The sequence below is a fragment of the Gekko japonicus genome, unplaced genomic scaffold, assembly GCF_001447785.1.
Source record: "Gekko japonicus isolate JY-2015 unplaced genomic scaffold, Gekko_japonicus_V1.1 scaffold1385, whole genome shotgun sequence".
In the NCBI taxonomy this organism is placed as follows: Eukaryota; Metazoa; Chordata; class Lepidosauria; order Squamata; family Gekkonidae; genus Gekko; species Gekko japonicus.
In genome coordinates this window covers 382,578-403,019 of record NW_015177055.1, presented here as the reverse complement: position 1 = coordinate 403,019, position 20,442 = coordinate 382,578, and the positions used below count along the sequence as shown (strand labels likewise).

General features: G+C 43.5%; 1 protein-coding gene across 2 annotated transcripts in view; it reads right to left on the bottom strand.

The window, feature by feature from the left end:
- P4HA1 (prolyl 4-hydroxylase, alpha polypeptide I) overlaps positions 1-20,442 on the bottom strand; it is a 50,056-nt gene that overhangs the window by 5,284 nt on the left and 24,330 nt on the right. The window contains exons 7-14 of one of the 2 annotated variants that reach the window (XM_015428139.1): positions 17,558-17,760; positions 17,237-17,413; positions 16,086-16,156; positions 7,787-7,886; positions 6,784-6,837; positions 3,642-3,707; positions 2,440-2,508; positions 1,385-1,481 (exon numbers count right to left, since the gene is read on the bottom strand). In XM_015428139.1, coding sequence (XP_015283625.1) covers positions 1,385-1,481; positions 2,440-2,508; positions 3,642-3,707; positions 6,784-6,837; positions 7,787-7,886; positions 16,086-16,156; positions 17,237-17,413; positions 17,558-17,760 — 837 coding nt within the window. Of the gene's footprint in view, positions 1-1,384; positions 1,482-2,439; positions 2,509-3,641; positions 3,708-6,783; positions 6,838-7,786; positions 7,887-13,717; positions 13,789-16,085; positions 16,157-17,236; positions 17,414-17,557; positions 17,761-20,442 lie in introns of both variants that reach the window. The other variant, XM_015428138.1, reaches the window with a different exon arrangement.

Below are 20,442 nucleotides of genomic sequence, written 5' to 3'. Positions count from 1 at the left end.
TCCCAGACTTGCCTTTAGTGGACTGTTTTGATGCGACCTTCGATGTCGATCTCGTCGGTATCGATGCCCCGGTATCGACGGATGCACGTGAGGTAGAAGGTTGGTCCGGCATAGCGGAAGGCGGGTGGAGAGCGGATTCCAACAGAGCGACCTTTAACCGTGCGGCACGGTTCTTTTTCGTCTGATTAGAAAATTTAGCACAATGCTTACAAGTATCTGCTCTATGTGACTCGCCTAAGCAGAACAAACAAAGTTCATGGCCGTCTGGAGGGGCCAATTTACTTCCACACTTCTTACAGCGGTTGAAAAAGCCCCACTTCTGACTCTTCTTCTTTTTCTTTTCCATGCGGCGGGAAAAAACAAATGCCGGGAAAAAGTGATGAGGGGAAAAAAAGGGGGGGGGGGAGGCCCGAAGGCCTGAGGAGATTCCCCTCAGGAAAACAAGTTCTTGTTCTTCTTCTTCTTTTTTTTTTAAAAGAAAACTAAAGGACAAAATCAAACGGAGGATGATCCTAAGAAACAAAGAAATGAGGTAAAGGCCCGAAGGCAGTAATAGCTATCCGGTCAGGAGGAAAGGCAAAAAGGTCCTTTCAACGCGGCGGTAGAGAGAGAACTGGCGGGATGTCCGCGCCCGTCCCTCTGGGCATGCTCGCTGGGGTTCCTGCGCATGCTCAGTGGGACCCGCGCGAAAATCCTTTGAAACATAGCTTGCTACAGCACCGGTCGGGTCAGCGCAGGCACACTAAACCCATTGGTGTGAAGCACAGAGACCACGAAGAAGATTCTTATGTTTTCAGTGACATCTGCCAACCTCCACCAGCCTGCACTAGACGATGTAACAACTCAAAGGCAGGACTTGTATCTAACCAAATCCTCCCCATTCCATCATTTTAGGTATTATACCACAAAATCCCTCTTTCTACTGGCCATTTCTTTTTAGGAAGAAAATAAGGCTGCACTGTTAAGAAGAAGGAAAAAAGAGGGAGCAAGGTGCATGAGGGAGTAGTTTATTTGATCTGTTAGATCCCAACACATTTTGTGACAAGCTTCATCAGAGGATCTCAAGCAGAAACTTCTCTAACTCCCATCCTGGACAAATTGGATCCAGGGCTATTTGTCCAGACTGGGAGTTAAGAGATGTTTCTGACTGAGATCCCCTGACAAAGGTTATCGCAAAATGTGCTGGGATCTAAAAGGTCAAATAAACTACTCTCCCATGCACCTTGCCCCCCCCCTGTCTCCTATTGCTTTTGAGTGCCTTTTATTTTCATTATGTTACATACAGAAATATGCTTAATAATGCCTCAGCTATGATTCCTCTGTCAAATCTCAAGTTTTGTATCATAGGACAGGAGAAGCTTTAGAGGAGGTGGGGAATACATACCCCATTTGTTTCCAACTAGTACTGGGCATGCAGCATGCCTTGTGCTGTAGTCTCCTTCACCACTCGGAAAAAGGTTGTACCAAAATACAGCTGTCCCCTGGCAAAATACAAAGTGTCAACTTATTCTTCTTCTTCCTCAATCTTCACTTCTAAAAATGCACAGCTAAGGCATGTTGCTCTGTGGATAACAGCCAGAGGGAAGTTGAAAAACCACTGATGGTTGCCATCTGCTGTGGTTTCCAAGTGCTTCTGGATGCTACGTTCACCTCCTCCCTTTCTTAGCTCTTGCCTTTATGGCATTCAGCACATTCCAGCCTTACAAGCCACAAAGCACCCCGTATTCAGCCTGTACTGATTACCACCCAACTTATATCATCATTGGGGGAAACTATCATGCTGCTTCATATTACAAGGCGTTCTGCAAGGGATTCTGCAATCCCAGAATGCCAACTGTGACCCTAAAAAGTGTGCCCCCCCCTAATTTGCAAACTTCGTTTTGTTCTTCCCATTAGAATTTGTTTTCGTTTGGGTCTCACTGAAAGGAAAAAGGGGGCTGGCAACTCAATATTAGGACAAAAGGAAAGAGGAAGGGGGACAAAAACTGGAGGCCAAGAGTCTGTTACAAATTGCTCATACTTTCAGACATCTCTTAGAATCACTAAAGGCAAAAAACCCCAACAACCACTGCAGTCCTTTAAAGAGTGAAAAGAAGCAGCTTTTGTCATTCACAGGAATTCATGCCTGCTTCCAAAAATCTGTTCCGGAAGCCTTCTAGTATACTTCAGCACAGTTGTCTATATTTCTTATCCTCCTGATTATAATCAAGTACACTGAGAGAGCAGCCCTGAGCCAGTCTACTTAGTGTCATACTAAGAGCTATTCCACGGGGCCTGCTCCCAAGAAAGTTTTCTTTGGATTGCACAGCTAGCCTCTCAGTGTGCAAATGTACAAACTCTCCTCTCCCTGTTGGAAAGTCTTGTAGTATTTCATGTCAGTTTCAAAAACTACCCAGACTGGATTTTCAAGGGGAAGAAATGGTATACAGTTCTACTTACTTTCCTAGGCCAAACACTAGCTCCTACTTCAGGAAATACAGTTGCTCCCCCTGCGGCCACATCGCTCATCTGCAAAAGGGAAGACGTGATCCATAAGGTAACCAAAGTGTGGCCATGATCGAATAACTAATCCCAGAAACATCAACAGTACTACTGAAAAAAGGTCCACTGGGTATTCCTAAGCATGGGCCGCAGTAGCACAGTTTGTAGAAATCAGATTTCCTTTGCTGCTGAAACTTTGAAAATTAAGGCAGACTAAAGAAACGCAAGAACCGTCTTCATACTAAGATGCCATAAAACACTTCAGGACAGGCACAACTGACATTCCAGTCTATGGAAAGGACACACCAGTATGCCACTGAGCAGGGGTGGCCAAACTGCACCTCGGGAGCCACATGTGGCTCCTTCACACGGTCTAATTTAATTTTAATAAAAAGCAAATTTATATATTTCTCAGTAAAAACATGTGTGTAATATTTGTCCATGTCTTGCGGCTCTCAAACATCTGACATTTATTCTGTGTGGCTGTTAACAATAAGCAAGTCTGGCCTCCCCTGCCACAGAGTATCCCGCACTCCCCTTCTCCCTCTTAAATTCCTTCTGCTTGCGCCTGGTGTGATTCCACTGGGTGGCCTGCTTGGATGCCACAGAGGGGCCCTGCTGGAATGGGACCACGACCTCTGCCATCAGCTCACTCAGGATTACAGCCACTTTTGGTCCCAGTGACGAAACTGTTAGGCAGCCTACATTCTAAACAGATGGCAGGTACAGAGTCAGAGACCGGACAGTCTCCGAGCCTTCCATCCCAAAGGCAGAGAAGGCAGGAAGGAAGATACGCAGGCAGCAGCAACACTCACGCCCTCCTGACCTGGTTGAGTCCAGGAGCACCTGAGAGACCAACAAGATTTTCAGCGCAGGAGCTTATCAGAGTCGAAGCTCCCTTTGCCAGATCATCTGAGGAAGGAGCTCTGACTCTCGAAAGCTCCTACCCTGAAAAATCTTGTTGGGCTCTCAGGTGCTCATGGACTCAAATCTGGCTATCCCTCCTGGTCTGTACGGCTTCTTTGATGAATTTATTTTCTTTAAAAAGAAAAAAATCTAAAGAACTGGGGTGCCATAAATACAAACTGGCACACAATGTAAAGGGTCTTAATAGCCACCATCCCTTCCACAACACAACACGAAAAATGCATCTCACTTACATAGAATAGCCATGTAGCGATTCTGTTGCCTGTACCTAGTTCTTTGAAGGCATCTGGCTCATCTTTCTAAATATAAGAAAGAAAAACAAAATGAAGTCTATGACTATACAAGTGAGACACACGTTTGTGAGCCAAATCATTATCAGAAGTTACGAAATGGAAAGCGAAGGATTAGAAGATGTTACATGGAAAAAGAATCAAACATTTTCTCCATTAAGTCAAATGATCAGTCATTTCAGCATTCAAGTAAGACAATGCAGAAAGATGCTTCTGGTGCAGTGTTCCCTCTAAGCTGAGTTAGTGTGAGCTAGCTCACACTAACTCAGCTTAGAGGGAACATTGTTCTGGTGCCTATTCAGACGTTACTAATTGGAGAGAAATACCAACCCTAGTATTACACTGAGTTGACCCACCATGATGCTGCAACTGGAAACCCACATTACTTTCTAAGAGTGTCAAATAAATGGAAAACAGTCTGGATAAAGTCCACTTTATGAGAAAAGCAGGTACAAATGAGACCCAAGACCCTTTCCATGTCGAGATTTCTTCTGCACAAAATTTGAACAGGCTTTAGACTAACAACTATAAGTTAAAGAGGATTTCTTGAAAGTCACAGGAAGAGTTCTTTCTGTCGAGTGCTGCAAGTCCATGACTCTCAGATGGCTTGCATTCAACTTCCTCATGCCCATTCTACTCAGTAGAGAATACACCCGGGTTTCAGTTTTGCAACGGCGATGCTGCCTGAACAATTTGGCTTCCTTTCACTACTAAGTGCAACCCTAAACAGTATTACAATCTTCTAAACGTACGGAAGCCAGTGGATTTAGAAGAGTCTAATGCTGCGATCTGTATTTCTACACCATCAGCTGGTCTTCATTAAATTTGCCGTCCTGCATCTATATATATATATATATATATGGAATGGTGGTGGAAAATGCTGTCAAGTCACAGCTGACTTTATGGCAGTCCCGTGTGATTTTCAAGGCAAGAGACATTCAGAGGTGGTTTGCTACTGCCTGCCCCCCGCATCATGACCCTGGTATTCCTTGGAGGTCTCCCATCCAAATACTAGCTGGCGTCAGTCCTGCTTAGCTTCTGAGATCTGATGAGATCAGGCTAGCCTGGGCGATCCAGGTCAGGGCATATGGAATGAGCCAACAGGAATGAGATTTAGACTCTACTTAAGTTGTTACTGAAGCCTAGTCTGCTATTCTGATTTTCACACTCTGGCACATGCTGCAGTTTGTCAGGGGAGGACATTCCTGGAAGGTTCAGCTTTACCCCCTGGTAGTTCAGACCTGGAAAGGAGCTGTTACCTGGTGCTGTGTGCCTTGCCCCAAAGCCATGGGAGTTTACTCTCAAAAGGTTTAGGAAGTTGTCTAAGGCCAAACCGTACAGGAGTGCTGTGACAGTCTATAAGTAATAGTTTCCTGATCTGAAAATACCTGGCTCAAAGATATGCTCTCTTTATCTTACTGTTCTAATGTGATTTTAGATGGCTGATAGTTTTACAAGCTTGCTTTAAGTCTTGCTTTGCAGGAGAAAAGGGATAACAATATTTAAAATAAATATGGTTATAGGAATAATTCTGTGGAACAGGGTCTTTTGGTCTCTCTCTCCCCCTCCCCCAAAGTGGTCAATGCACTCATAATCAAGATGAGCCAGCCATCACTGTTTATATTTACAGCAAGTCATCTTCTTAAATATGTGAACACATGAAGCTGCCTTATACTGAATTAGACCCATGGTCCATCAGAGTCAGTGCTGTCTACTCAGACCGGCAATGGCTCTCCAGGGTCTCAGGCTGAGACCTTTCACATCACCTCCTACCTGATGCTTTTAACTGGAGATGCTGGGGATTGAACCTGGGACCTTCTGCATGCCAAGAAGATGCTCTGCCAGTGAGCCACAGCCCCTCCCCAAATAGTGCAAGCTCCCAATGCACAAGGATTCTCTGATGCTGAAACACCATCTCATTCATTGGCAGACCAGAGGACATACCTTAAAAAATCTCTTATAGGAAACCACACCACAACAGTTGTTCCTGGCCACCAACTGCAGCCTAAGGTAACTGAAAACTTTAAAATATATTTTGCAACTCAAACTATCTTTGCCAAGGCCAACAATGTGCTTTCTTAAAAGAACATCCATTTTTATCCCTAGAATTACAAGCAAAACTTTTCCCTACTGGTCAAGCCTAATTGTTTTCACATGGACATGCTTGAAAAGTCTCCAGTGCCTCCCATACATGATACTGTGAATTACTACTTTTGTACATTAAGGCATTGCAGAAATTGTATTCATGCAAACAGATAAAAACTGTTAATAATTTGTAGCATTCTTTGAGTCCATCTAGAATTTTTAAAAATCATTAGGGGGAAACAATACCAAAAGGAGAGAAAATAAACCCCATGATCTTATGTTGTGTTAATTGAAGATTAGTGAAATAATGCACAAGTGCCCTGTAAACCACCATCTGAGTTCAACGGCCTTACTCCTTGCAGGTTTGCATTGAAGAATTTCAGGCACATCATCCAGAAATAAATGCAAGCAGATAGTGAGAGCTGTAGAGAGTTTGGCATTTCAAGATCATTTGGATCTTTTGCCTGTGCAACAGATTTAACTTTTGTAGTTTCTGAGATTTCAGTCCCTATCCACAGATACCCAAAGGCTATCTCATCTTCTCTGGAAAAAAGAAAGCTAAACCCCACTCTAAGTGGTTGACATTGCCACGGAAGGTTATTTGATAATTGCCAGAGGTGTGCTACCCATGATATTCTGCAACTCAATTTTTACTGAACGACAGCTTTTATCCTTTAATTAACAGCACTCTCAACGTAATGTTTTGTTGGCTGCTTCTTGCTATACTCTTTAGATTCACTGTTCAAATGGTGGTTTAGGAGAACGTTATCCATTCATACAGATTAGATGACTTGGCAGTCTGAATTTTAACACAAACGCTAAATCAGTCATTGGTGCCACAGAGGCTGAAAAGCACAGGCTTGCTATTCACCCATCTCTTTACTTGCCCGAGCAAAGTCATAGTGGGGCTCATACTGTCCTCCCACTCCATAATTTGCTACCTGGAAGAAAGAAACACAGTACATGTGAAGCTGCAAAGGCAGGACAGAGGAAGACTTACCCTTCCGAAATCAAAATGAGGCTCGTACTGGCCCCCTACGCCATAGTTGGCTACCTATGGTGGAAGAAGCACAAATATACAATAAACCACCCATGAGAGAGCAAGTCTTTGCCTCTAATTTACAGTGAAGTTTTGCCGGCAGGACATGGCCATGCTTTTTCACAGCAGCGCTCATTTGAGCCGAGGCATGCAAGTACAGCAACAGCTGGACTTCAGTTGCAGCAGGCCTCACAGGCACACTTTTAAAATATTCACAAATCCACTATTGACAGACCCCATTTTCAGATTTAACGTTTTTAAAATCCTCTTATGTTATTTTCACTCACCTGGAAACACTGAACTGTGTTTCTGTTCTGAAATTTGACTACATATTGAAATATTGAAGGAAACAACTGGGGAGAAATGAAAAGCCCCTCTGCAAGAAGGGAATGCTGGGCAGAGAAGCAGCAGAGTGTGTGTCTTCTTCTTGCCTGCCACTGCTGTGGTCCAAATGGCTCCACATGAATTTCCAAATCAACATCATAAACAGAAAAGTCGGGGGGGGGGGATGAAATTTGCGACAGCAAAATGGGAAAGGAAGCATCGCCCCCGCTGTGCTTCTTCACTCAAAGCTACTTTTGAATTGGGACTCCTGCCACCTTATCTGTTCTCAAAAGGACAAAATGCTACATCCTGAAATATTCGAATAGTATGATATTTAACACAAGACAACAGTCTTGGCGCCTTCTAAAGACTAAAATATTTATCTGAAGTAGTCCTTAAAAGCATATGCCATAATCAAACTTTAAGGTACCCTAAGACTTTTGTTTTGGAGTGGTGGACTAACATGGCTACTCATCTAGAGAATGATATTACACCAAGTACATCTATAGGGGAAAAATTCAAACTTCAAAGATCTCTCATAACCGTTAAGTGTGGGGGACTCTGGCCATTTAAATGAATTTCTTGCAGTGGACAAAGTTAGCTTGGCTGGTCATGCTTTTATTTGTGTTTTCCAGCTCACCTGAAGCTCCTCTGCTGTGGAGACATCCAGTCCTGTCAGGTCTTCTATTCTTGTATTAATGCGAGCCACTGTAGGATTTTCATATCCAGACAGCCAGGCACTAAATATTAAATGAGATGTTCTTCTTCAACAACATGCTCCAAGATACAAACAATACTTTTAAAAATGTGCCAAAAATAAATAAATAATATACAGGCAAGCACTTTGCCAAAAAGTAGCACCTGGTAGTTTCACCACTATTTTTCAACTTGTTCGGATCAATTTTCATTGACTTGGGTACAACAACAATTGCATGGAGCAGTATCATGTGCTCAAGAAGGATGCACACAGCATCACACATACAATACTGCGAACAATTTCGCATCAGCCTCTTTTTGGACTTGCTATAATTAGAACACATGAACACATGAAGCTGCCTTACAGTAAACCGAACCACTGGTCCATTAAGACCAGCACTGTCTGTTCAGACTGGTAGTAGCCCTCCAGGATCTTAGGCTGAGGCCTTTCACATCATTACCTACACATCACCTACACCTCCCTTTAACTGGAGATGCCGGGGACTGAACATGGACCTCTACCACGGAGCCTCAGCCCCCCAAAAAAAAACCTGTTCCCCCCCCCTGTGCAACATTAAATCAGACCAATGGTCCATTAAGGTCAGCATTGTCTATTCAGACGGTAGTGGCCTTCCAGGGTCTTAGGTAGGGGCCCTTTCACATCACCTACAGCCTGATTCTCATATTAACTGGAGGTGCTGAGGACTGAACATGGACCTTCTACCACTGAGCCTCAGCCCCTCCTCAAAACTTTTGTTTTTTCTATGTAACTACAGGCACAGGCAAGTCCAATACGATTGCACGGATGAAATCTACCGCAGCTGACTGACGCTTTAGGCAGACTATTTCCCAAGCCATGTCCATCGCTGATTTCCTTAATACTCTGCACAAGATCTTCAGTGCTATTGCAGTGTCTCTAATCACACTAGTATCCCTTGTGTACAAGACATCATTTTGCTTTCTCTCACATCATGGTGTGTACCTGAACCCTAAGTACACAGACTTAGCTGTTGATCCTGAAGTCTGTAAAAATAAATAATCCTCTCTACACTAGGCAAGCATTCAGAATTCCTTCCTCTGCACTAAAGAGCTGGCAGGAACAACTGGATAAAGCACTCTGACAGACAGGATAAGTTAATTCGGACTGGTGTTATACATGTATTTCAATGAAGGTGAAAATAAGCTGGTAATGGAATTAAAACGAGGATGCATTAATTGTTCCAAACAAAATAAAAAGTCTGCCTGTTCTTTTTGCCCCTTGAGTTCAGCTACCCGACATAGCTCTAGCAATCCTCAAAACCATTATTTATATTTGTTATAATTGTAGCTATTCTTACATGCTTACAGCTCTTTCCCAAGACTGTAGTTTTATCTCCTACTGAGATGGGCATTTTATTTGGCTTAAAAAGCAGCTTCTAGAAACAGTGTATGTTTATAAAGGGGGGGGGGAGACATAAAATAACTGAAACTGGAAAACCTATGCAAGGAGTTTGGCTCTCTTTCTGACCAAGCTCTTTATTATTTCTGATGAGGCCACTATTTCATTACTACCACTTTTCATTCCAACCTGTATTCTCTATTTGAGTAGCTATTCTCCACACGTATTTTTATGTACATGCTTTCCATTTCACTGCTCCCTTTTTATTGCTAAAATCCTCTGTCCAGGCTTATATTTTTTGACATATAAGAATTAACCAAAAGCAGTTTTCCTCAGCATGGAAAAGTAGTACCAGTTGGATTCATGCATGCCATGCAGTGGTTAAAGGGCAGAAGAATCCAGGGAAAGTGATGTTCATTCACCTGATGGCTGGCAGCTGCAGTAACACCAATTATCATTTTTCACTATTTGTGTGCCTTTAAAATCCACGAGTGACCAAAACTAGAAGTTTGGAAACTTAACCAACCACCAAAAGCCAAAGATCACTCTTAGAAATACATCAGGTTGACAAATTTCAGAGGGTAAAACCACATCTTCCCTGCTTTCCTAGTTCATGTGTGTATACACACACACCCTTTCCAAACTACTGCAATGAATCTCAGTCATAGGCAATAGTACAAGAAACTGCCACTGATTACAGAATCTCAAAGGGTATGGCGAAAGCAGAACTGAATATGTAACCAAAACTAGGACATTTGGGAGGAGGGGGAATTGTCAAACAGAGTCAATGGTAGTAGAAGAAAAATTAACAGTTTTTTTTTTAAAAGGCTTCTCATATTAACAGGCCAAAAGAAAATAATCTCTAGTTATTTGAAGCGTTACCCCATGGCATCAGACTATCTCACGAATACTGAAATGAAGATCACAGCAAGCTAAATATGATTAAGAAGCTGTACATACTCCATGCATATGTAATATACATTGCATGGATTAGCCATCAAGCTAATCCATGACACTCAGTAACTAACAAAACATATTTTGTTCAAGCACGAATGGATTTGTCCTGTTCCTCATATTGCGGAGTCAGTAAATTATTTGACCATCTAATATTTTTACTCTTAACAGCACCAAAATCCAGGTTTCACTAGATCACATGGCAATGAGAACAGTTAACTTGCTAAGGAAACCTTTCCCTCCCCAAGCTGAGAACCAGCTTCTACCTGGCTGTGTATTTGTACTAGTCACCAAACTGCTTCTGAACCCAATTCAAGATGCTGGTCGTGGCCATTAAAACCCCAAGCTACTTGACTGAACGTATCTTGGGCAATGCTTCTCCCACATGAACTGTCCCCTCCTGGATGGAGGTGCCCTGCTGTAGGGCTTCAATTCTGTGAGACATCATGTTTGGAAAAGCAATGGAGTTAGGATTTCTTGGCAGCTCTGGATTTCTCCCTCAGGGGATGATCTGCCAGAGTTTACATCTCCCCCCCCCATAATTTTAAATACCAATTGTATTCTCAGGTTGTTGGCTCCTTCATCTGTACAGTAATTGGGTTTACTGAGAACCATTACATTGTACAGTAAACCTTTTTTTATATTTTATTTTTTATATTTTTAAACCACCTTGGGAATTTCCTTGGTCAGAAAGAAAATAAAGAAATATTTCTAAATAGGCACAGTATGCTTGATCTTTTCCCTCTCTGAGGCTTCAGAATTAGCTGAGCCAAGTGGCAGGGTATAAGCCTCATTTGGGGGGGGAAAGTTTTTGATTCAGACACATTTGATGCTTTCTTTTGTTTCAAGTTCACACATACACCTCGAACCTATCAGAAAGAGTAACGGAAGGGGAGGTGTTGGAGAACATTGCGCTTCCTTTCCCAGGAAGAATGCTTGTCAACACTTTTCATTTCAGCTCGAAGATCTAGAGTCATGTGGAAAGTAACATGATCTTCACCATCAGGCTCAGTGAGTGCTATGAACTGTTATTACTCCCACTGGCGGCATCAAAACGTCTCAGACATATACTGAAACTCCAACTTTTTTAGAAGGCATAAATACATTTCTACTATTCTCACTTTCGGGGGGGGGGATCATATATGAGTAAAGGAGAACTTTTAAGCAGGTCTACTCAGAAGTAAGACTCCTTTTATTCAGTGGGGCTTATTCCCGGGAAAGTGTTCTTATGACTGCAGGCTAAAGTACTTTCCTCTTCACGCCACTGCAGTAGCTCTCTAAGGTTTGCATATTCCTACTAAAACTTTATTTAGATGTGTTCCGATATCTTTACAAGTACTGCAAAAGGCATGCATCTGTCTAAAGGAAACAGACAAATCTTGTAGTCTCAGAAAGCTCCTTTAGAAAGGAGGAGTTTGCTGGGAGAAGCAACACTTCCTCTGTCTTAAAAACATACATCAGTAGCAGCAGCAGTTTCCTTGAAACTTGTGTCAGACTCACCGAATTATTCCAATAAGCTGCTACTAGTGCTGGCTCAGTGCCACTTTGTATCTCCTGCCACATACTTTGTCATGAACAGTAGTCTCCTCATAAGCACAGGCATGCTATAATGTGGAAGTGTGCTAGCTAGGAAAAAGTGCTAGGAATGTTTAGGAGGAAGAAGCAGGCCTCTCTTATAAATACATGAGGGACTATTTTGGTTCCCAGAAAAGTGGCTTAGCTAGAATCAAGCGATCATTCTAACATCCTTGAGGGAGGCCGAATTTCTTTACCAAGGCCACTTACTGATTTTGGAAATCCTAGCCTCATATTAATTGCTGTGGGTATGCTTAGCTTCTGTAGCTTTTCACAGAGCTACATTAAAAAAGAGGACAGATCTAAACTGAACAGTCAAAATGTACATCCTAAGTGGTTTTGCTTTCTCATCTGGAAACAGTGCATGTGATCATACTGACAGTTGGGGATGTATCTCTAATAGTCAGTCAGATTCTGCAATTAGTAGAGGACTGCACAGGAAGAAAGGAGGAGAGAGGACTAAAGGTGCATTTTCATTTTAGCAAGCTGGTAGCAATTAATTGCTGCTGAAAAGAAAATCTCCAGTTTTCAAAACTTCTATCGTGCTGTTAATCCATCAGTTTTAAAACAACACCCTCTAATCAGGCTATTCTCATAGTGTTTTTTTAATACAAAAAAATCCCTGAACTTCTAGGCTGCCTGTCTCTGCCTCTACAAAACAGTGCTAGCTTTAAAAGGGAATTCTGCTATTAAAAGCTGGACTTTAAAAACTTTCTTTGCCCCTCAAGTGAGAGTGGTGGTTAGCACACATAAACTGTACTGTTCTACTGGATGTGTGACCCTGTTAAGAAGTGCATATTTATGCCATATAACTGTTCTCCAGGTTTTGCAACAGACAAATGAAAAGAAGTGAAGATTTTCACAACCACTTTCTGTGCTTAGTTTGTGATACAGGTGTTCTTCTCCATGCCATTTCTGTCTCAAAAATATATTGGCTTGTATCCCACCACACTGCTGTGCCAAGTATGAAACCCTCCTCTGGTTCAAGCACCTTCCTCTAACACAAAAGCCTCTTCTGTAGGAGGAAGACCCCTCGGGCTGGAGGAAGGCTTCAAACATCCCTCAGCAGGGAGTTTCAGGATACAAAACAGTATCTTTTAAGAGGATTTTAGGTACTGTAGAAGACTCCAATATCACACATGCTTGATGTAGACGTTGGGGTTTATAAAATATTTTTATTAGTAAAAACATTTGGGGTACTGCTTATGTCACAATTTGTTGAGCAAACTCTCTAGTGATTAAATCTTGTTCTTTTTTTAAAAATGAAAAAAATACTTTAACAATAATGGCAACACCTCACTAGAACAGCCTCTTGGACCAGTTAGCATAATCTGGATATCTGCCATAAACAGTAGCTTTTAATGTTTATTGGTTACAAACAATAGACACTAGTATATTTTCAGTGCAATCTTACGCAGTTATTCCAGCCTAAAACCATTTATTTCAGTGGTCTTAGACTCAAGTAATTTTGCACAGGACTGCAGTCAGTGCACTAGGCATTTTAAAAAAGATTTTGAACCCGGAAGCTATCATTAGTACAACTGTTCTTCTGGCTTCTTTCCAAGGAGTGTTTAAAATTAACGCAGATATCTCAACACAGTAGTAAAAGCAAGCAGACGGTATGTACCTTTTCACTTGGAGCAAGCCGTTTATTAGTTCTAAAATCATCAGATGAACAAGAAGCAAGCACCACCAAACGCCAATGATTTCAACAGGTGAGAATGAAGCTTTAAAAACACTTAAGGAATTTAAGTTTAGTTATGGAGGCTGACTTAAGCGATTCAGATTTGTGGACTCCCTCACCCCTTCACTGTACAAGCATTAATCTCTTATCTGAGGCTATTCTCTTCCCTGTTCTCAGCAATCTGGCGAAAAACAAACAGAACAGAAACCCGCACTACTAAGTTTGACACAAGCGGCCACAAAGAGACATGTTGAAACAATCAAGACATACCATTGTCCCCTTACCTCTTAGAGACTCTGTAATGGGCTGTGGTCAGTTTCCCAGTCTGAGGGTCATGAACTGTAGCTCGGCTCAGCTACAAAAAGAGAAAGGACAAGGGCTTACTCTGATAGCGAGCTTCTGGGCCAAGCCACAGAGAAGGGTTCCGATTGGTCTGGATGGTATGCAATGCTCAGGGTCAGCAGGTTTAAGAGGATTATTACAGTAGCTGCTGCTACTACTGCCAGTTCCCAATTAATAACAATTGTTTCAGTAAATTTGGTTAGATTGTCCTTTCACTTTTTCCCCCCAACTGGAAAGTTTATGCAAAGCCATTGCATGCTGAGTTTCACAGAAAGTTTCTCAGTACCCAGAAGTTAAATGTCCTTTTGGCCTTTGGTACTTCAGGTTTGTCTGGGTTTTTTTTAGTCCATTTGAATTTGCATGAAAATATTAGAGAGACTTTTCTGAAGCTTACTGTTTATTAACTGAGATGTAAGTTCAAAGAATGCAACACTCAAGTCATTAAGCTCACTAGAAGACCTTGGGGCAGTTGCCATTTGTCACAAAATGTAAAAATAAAAATGGGTAACTTCTCATCATGGCCACCTCTGCAGATACTTAAATTTCAGTATCAGTTCCATGTAGAGAGGCGGGAGATTTCCCCCCCAAACTTGGGGGACCTGGCACTTGTGCAGACAACACTCTTCTGCCATCCCCATGGCATCAATCCACTTCACTGTGTGTGGGCAGCTACACAGAAGTGGGGAGCCACTGCTTCAGCCAGATAGGCAGAGAGAGTGCTGCAGGCAAGAGGGAGAGGGCAGGAGCACCGTCAGCACCACTGTCCCCTGCAGAGCTGCAAGGAGAGTAGGTGAGCAGAGTAATGGGGAGGGACAGATAGGGGTTAATGGAGCATAGTAGCAAGCAGAATCATAGAGAGGGCAAGTGAGATTTCCCCTACCGGTGAGTTTGCTGCAGACGTGGAGGAGGGCAGGAGCTGCTCCCTACTGCTGCCCCCCTGCCGCTGTACCCCTCAGAGTCGTGAGGAGCAGGACAAACAGGTGGGCAGCGCAGTGAGAGGAAGCCGTGTTAACGGATACTCCTAAAACTATGGGGGGGGGAGGGGGATTGGATTCCACAGGTTTGAAATCATCTTACTCACAGTGGCCAAATTAGCAATAGTTTCGAAAAGGAAAGAAGGGATGGTCCCTACAGAAAAACTATGGCTAGATAAAATTTGGGATTGCTTTGCCATATGGAACGCTTATCCAGACAGATTATTACAATTGGAACTTGATAATTACTGTTACACATTTGTGGAACAGTGGTCCACATTCTTAGATTGTAAGGCATGAACGGGTCTTCTGCCCTACAACCCATACCATATGTGTGATACTCTCTACTAGGTTTTGATGCTCACTTATTTTTTACCTATTGAATATATGTAGGACAGTAAGCCTGCATTCAACTTCTGCTGACATAAAACTTGATTGTTTGCTTGTATGCTTAGGTGTGTTATGGTTACAATCAGTTAATTTTATGAATGTTTATAAGATGTCAATGCTTTTGTATTGTACTGAGATTGTTAAAATTAAAAAATATTATAAATTTAAAAAAGAGCTATGGGAAATGGGACAAATGGAAGAAAAAGTGAGGAGACCAGTTGAGGAGAGGAGAGGCTGGGCAAGCAAGAATCGCCCCTCCCCATCAGGTTGCCTGTGGGGAGAAGACAAGAAGTCTGAGCCACACGGCTGCACCAGCCCAGTCTGCAGAGGCAGCACAACGGAGGGTGGGGGGGGACCCCCCCACAAGTCTTGCAGATCCCTGGTTGTAATACCATAATGTCAAATTCATGGAGTTAAAAAAAATTGTGCTGGTAGTAAGAAGAAATCAATAGTTCTGTAGAAACTGTTCTTCATCCTTTAATATACACAGCCTCGCCAAACGGCTTCTCTGCAGTTTTCATATACTGGAAGCAAAGAGCTTAATTGACTAGTGAATCTACTGGCCAATGCTGGCCTTGTAGGATATTTTTCAAGGACACCTCTAAACTAGTATATTTTCTGGCACACTTAAACAGAAAAAGGGATCACAACAGAAGGTAGGAAAGGGGTGGATCGGAAAGGAAGGAGAATGTCAAACACCCCTCCCCAAAAACCCCTCACTTCCAGTCGTTTTGAAACAGACATATCAGGCCAACAAGAACAGAACTTCTGGTTAGGAGAAGAATCTGACAAACTCGGCAGTAACAGTCTGTTACAATACTTGCTAATAGCAAAAAGATAGACCAGAAAACTTTTAACTAGCATTTTTTCTGGCCATTGTCTCCCCAAATGAGCACCAGGGAGGCACTCATTCCAGGGACAGAATGTATGGCATATAAAGTCTTACCTTTTGCTAATTCTGTAATGTGCAGTCTCCAAGACTCCCGTTACGGGGTTTGAAATGGTGGCTCGCCTCAGCTGTGAAGCGAACCAATCAGAACAATTGCATTACAATGTATACATTGCATCACATCAAACCGACCATTCAGAATCCTACAATGGAGCACGGGCTCCAGTTAAGTTCCTTTTCACTATGTGAAGCAACAAAACAGTATCATGCACAATACTATGTTTCCTGCCAGGCTAACACTACTTTTTTGTAGCACACAATAATGCGACTCACCTGAACCTAGCTCAAAGCAGCAAGATACTTCTGAGAGTTATTGGAGCCATGGGAAAAAACCAATAAATCTGAATAAAGCCACCCACTTTTCTGGTAATATTAAAGACCAAATTGGGCAACTTATTACAGGTATTAGAGTTGGCTCAAATGTAGGAAAATGCACCATCTATTGAGAAGTGAGGTTGTCACAGGGCACTGTCTTGTTAGTTGTGTTTGGGTTAACATTTTCCTTATGGACATCTGTCAACCTTGGAAGTAGAATGAAAGAGGGGTCAAACTCCCTGGTTAATTTGTAAAAAGGATGGGGGGAGGGCTTTGTCATGAGTGGGGAGGAGGAGAAATCTGCCCCTTGCCCATTTTGCCATGGACTGACTACCCACCACCTTCATAGGCAAGGTAGCTTTTCAAAACATCTGGAGAAATCACAAAATGGTTTCCCTTCTTGTGTTAATGGAGACAAGCACATTAAAGAGGGGAGAGTGGTGTTGCCTGGTCTCTGCCTCCCCTGTTAAATTGCTGTGTGGCATTTTGTCCACCAAAGTCACATAACCTTTAGCATTGGCTTTCTGGGAAGTCACGGGGCTGCTGAAGGAAGGGGAAGGCAAGGAAAATTCACCTGTACAACACCCCCCCCCTCCACATTTGTGGTTCTTAGGATCTAACTTTAATGGCTTTTTATTACGATGTTCCAATGCAAACCATACACACATCCTGCCCACTTTAACTGCTGGCAGATCATGGGGTGTTGTGTTCAGTGTCCTATGGAGAGGAAACTCCATTACAGAATTATCAAAAGCAAGGTCTGCCATAATGAAATGAAAGCTAGGGATTGAGATTTTTGTGTCTGAAGAGTATGGTCAAGTTAGTTTCTTTACCCTTGGCTTTGCAAGCTCTTTGACAGTTTCTATTTCTTCATCAGAAATTATTTCAAGGAAGCGAACGATGCGAGGTCTGTCCCACTCATCCTCTTGCTTGACAGGACCCAGTATATATTTGGGATTCCTATTTCCATCATGATACCGGCAAAAGAGTTTACTCTGTCTTCTAGGAGTCTGAAATTTGAAACGCAGAGTTAAATCTAAGCAATAAAACACGTGTGTATCTGTGAGGAAACAGGCAGCCAACAGCCTGACATCATCAACTTTACAAAATAGTTCCAAGCAACTGTGTGTAAATTTAATATAAAGAGAAATTACCATTTTGAGACCTTCCCCACGACACAGCATTTCATACTTTTGTCTCTCTGGCAGATAATTCTTGGAAGGGCCCATTTTCTGGGTTTTACTTTCTTCCTCAGCCTTGTCATTTGTCTTGGCAACAGACTTGTTTGCTTCTTTTTCTTTAGCCATGATATACTCAAAATATTTCATATTACCATTTGCTCTTTGATGCTCTGGGTCTATTGTAGAAGAAAGGAAATGCGCGTATAAATTTGCAGCTTAGAAGATGCTAACTTTCAATATGGACACATACTTAAATTAGAATACAGCAATATGTGGTAAATTTGTATTGTGTCAACTGGGCTTTTTTTTTGTTACATCACATGCATATTCTCATTGTTACAGAGAAGATACAATTCTTGTATAATAAGGACATACAGAGCAGTATTGTTGGTAAATGAACATATCTTCAGAATTTAAAAATCCAGTGAATTCCAAAAATGAACATTTTCTTTGAGTACTGCAAGCCAAAGACAGTGCAGGGCAGTTTTAAATGACTATGAAACATCTGATGAGCTCAAAAGAAGTAACTGTACTTGAGAAATACAGATCCAGCCAATATGACTTTTGTCAAAGAGTAAAGTTATGGATGTCAAGGACAAGGATAGAACCGTGAAAAACAGACTGAAAAACAGTGACTTCCTGTGACAACTGAAACACATCACCTTGTAGATTTCTCTGTCACTTAAAATGAGACATTGCTGCATTATAAGAATTCACAAAAGATAGCCAATAGGATGGATGTACAAACCACACCATCAATATATCTAATCTAGTTCCTGACATGCCTGAAACAAAAGGTTGTATGAATCAATGCACCAATCGAAAAGCATATCCTCGACCAACGAGCGAGTGTCGAAGGGGAGAGAAATCGTTCTCAGCCACGAATGTCGTCTAAGCGCCACTGCCGACGTCATGGTCTTTGAGGAGGCCTCCAGGACATGCTTGGTCGTTGACAACTGCTGTTTAGCGACCACCATGCCTTCTTTCTGGAGCAGTTTGGCAACATACAGCTTGTCCTCAGGGAGATGCACAAAGAGTTTGGACATCTGTTCCCACAGGGCGTACTGGTATCGGCCCATGCAGGCGAGATAAGTTGAAGCTTTCACAGCCAACGCTCCCGTAGAGTAGAAGGGGCGGTCAAATGCACCCAACTTCTTCCCCTCCCTATCGGAAGGAGCAGATTGCGATTTTTTGGACTTGGAGGACGAGGTGACGACTAAGGAATTTGATTGAGGATGGGTGAGGAGGAACTCTGCCGCAGTTTGCTGAATGCGGTACATGTGGTCCAATTTTATACTAGAGACAGGGGCGGACGACGGTTTTTGCCAAGGAGTTTGTGCAGCTTGTAGCAAGACTGACGACATTGGAAGGTCGACGACTGAGGACATATCAAGTTGGACGATATCGTATAGGGAATCCGTAGACTGAGGATCGTTTTGAACAATTGACAAGCCCAACGCGTGGGCCATTCGTTTTATGAAGTCGGTGCAAGACGACAAGGTATCTGATGGAGATATAGGAAGGTTTTGGAAGACGTCAGTGGTGGGGGACGAGTTATCCGGCGACGTTGGAGCCCCAGATGGCTCGGTATCGGAACCCGATTCCGAAGGCTCTGAAGAGTCAGGCTCCCCAGTCGGGGCAGGCTGATGTGGAGACGGAGCAGGCGGCTGGATTGGTGCACCCGTCATGACGGCAGATGTTCCCGACAGTGGAACAGCGTCCGCCTGAGGAGGACGAGAGACCGTTGCAGATGGCCTAGATCGCCTCGGGGAACGGTGGGGAAAACCTTGATGGAAGAGCATACGTGCCCTTTCTACAGTCAAAGGTGTCGATATCGACAGACTCAGGCGACAGACGGGGAGGCCGACGCTCCGCAATGGATCTTGAGCGTCGACGCCGACAGCCGTCGATGTCGGGAGGCTCTGAGGCGATCGATGCCGAGGAGCTGGATGGACCCGGGGAACACTCCGCACCCAACTGGTGACTTACGAGCTCCATGTGGTCGCCATCGGACAAGGCTGTCTCCACCTGCCAGTCTGGAGAGTCTAGCACAAGTCCCGTAGTCTCAGACACGACGTGGCTCACCGGTATCGATGTCATCGGTGTCGAACCAGCCGGTATCGATGGTGGCGGAAGGGTCGGCGCTATTGGATTCACAGCCGTGGCCACCGTCTGCGTCGCCACTGAGGAATCAGACGCGACCTGGTTCACCGGTATCGAAGCCATCGGTGTCTCGAACCAGTCGGTATCGATGGTGGCGGAAGGGTCAGCGCTACTGGATTCACAGCCTTGGCCACCTTCTGCGTCGCCACTGAGGAATCAGACGCGATCTGGTTCACCGGTATCGATGCCATCGGTGTCGAACCAGCCGGTATCGATGGTGGCGGAAGGGTCAGCGCTACTGGATTCACAGCCTTGGCCACCTTCTGCGTCGCCACTGAGGAATCAGACGCGATCTGGTTCACCGGTATCGATGCCATCGGTGTCGAACCAGCCGGTATCGATGGTGGCGGAAGGGTCAGCGCTACTGGATTCACAGCCTTGGCCACCTTCTGCGTCGCCACTGAGGAATCCGACTTCTTGGCCTTCTTAGCAGGAGTGGACGCTGCGGAAGGAAGAGTCGGTACCTTACGTTTTGGTTTCGACTTCTCGGTATCGGAGACAGACTTAACCTTCGACATCGACGGCTTCAGTGTCGATGCGTCGGTAGCGGAAGATATGGCGACAGACGAAGGAACCGGCGGGTCAGCCATCAGTTGCCTTCTCCAAGAGGAAAACTCTTAAACGTGCCGCTCTGTTCTTCCGAGTTTGGTTTGAAAACTGCGCACAATGTTCACAGGAGTCTGGATTGTGAGTCT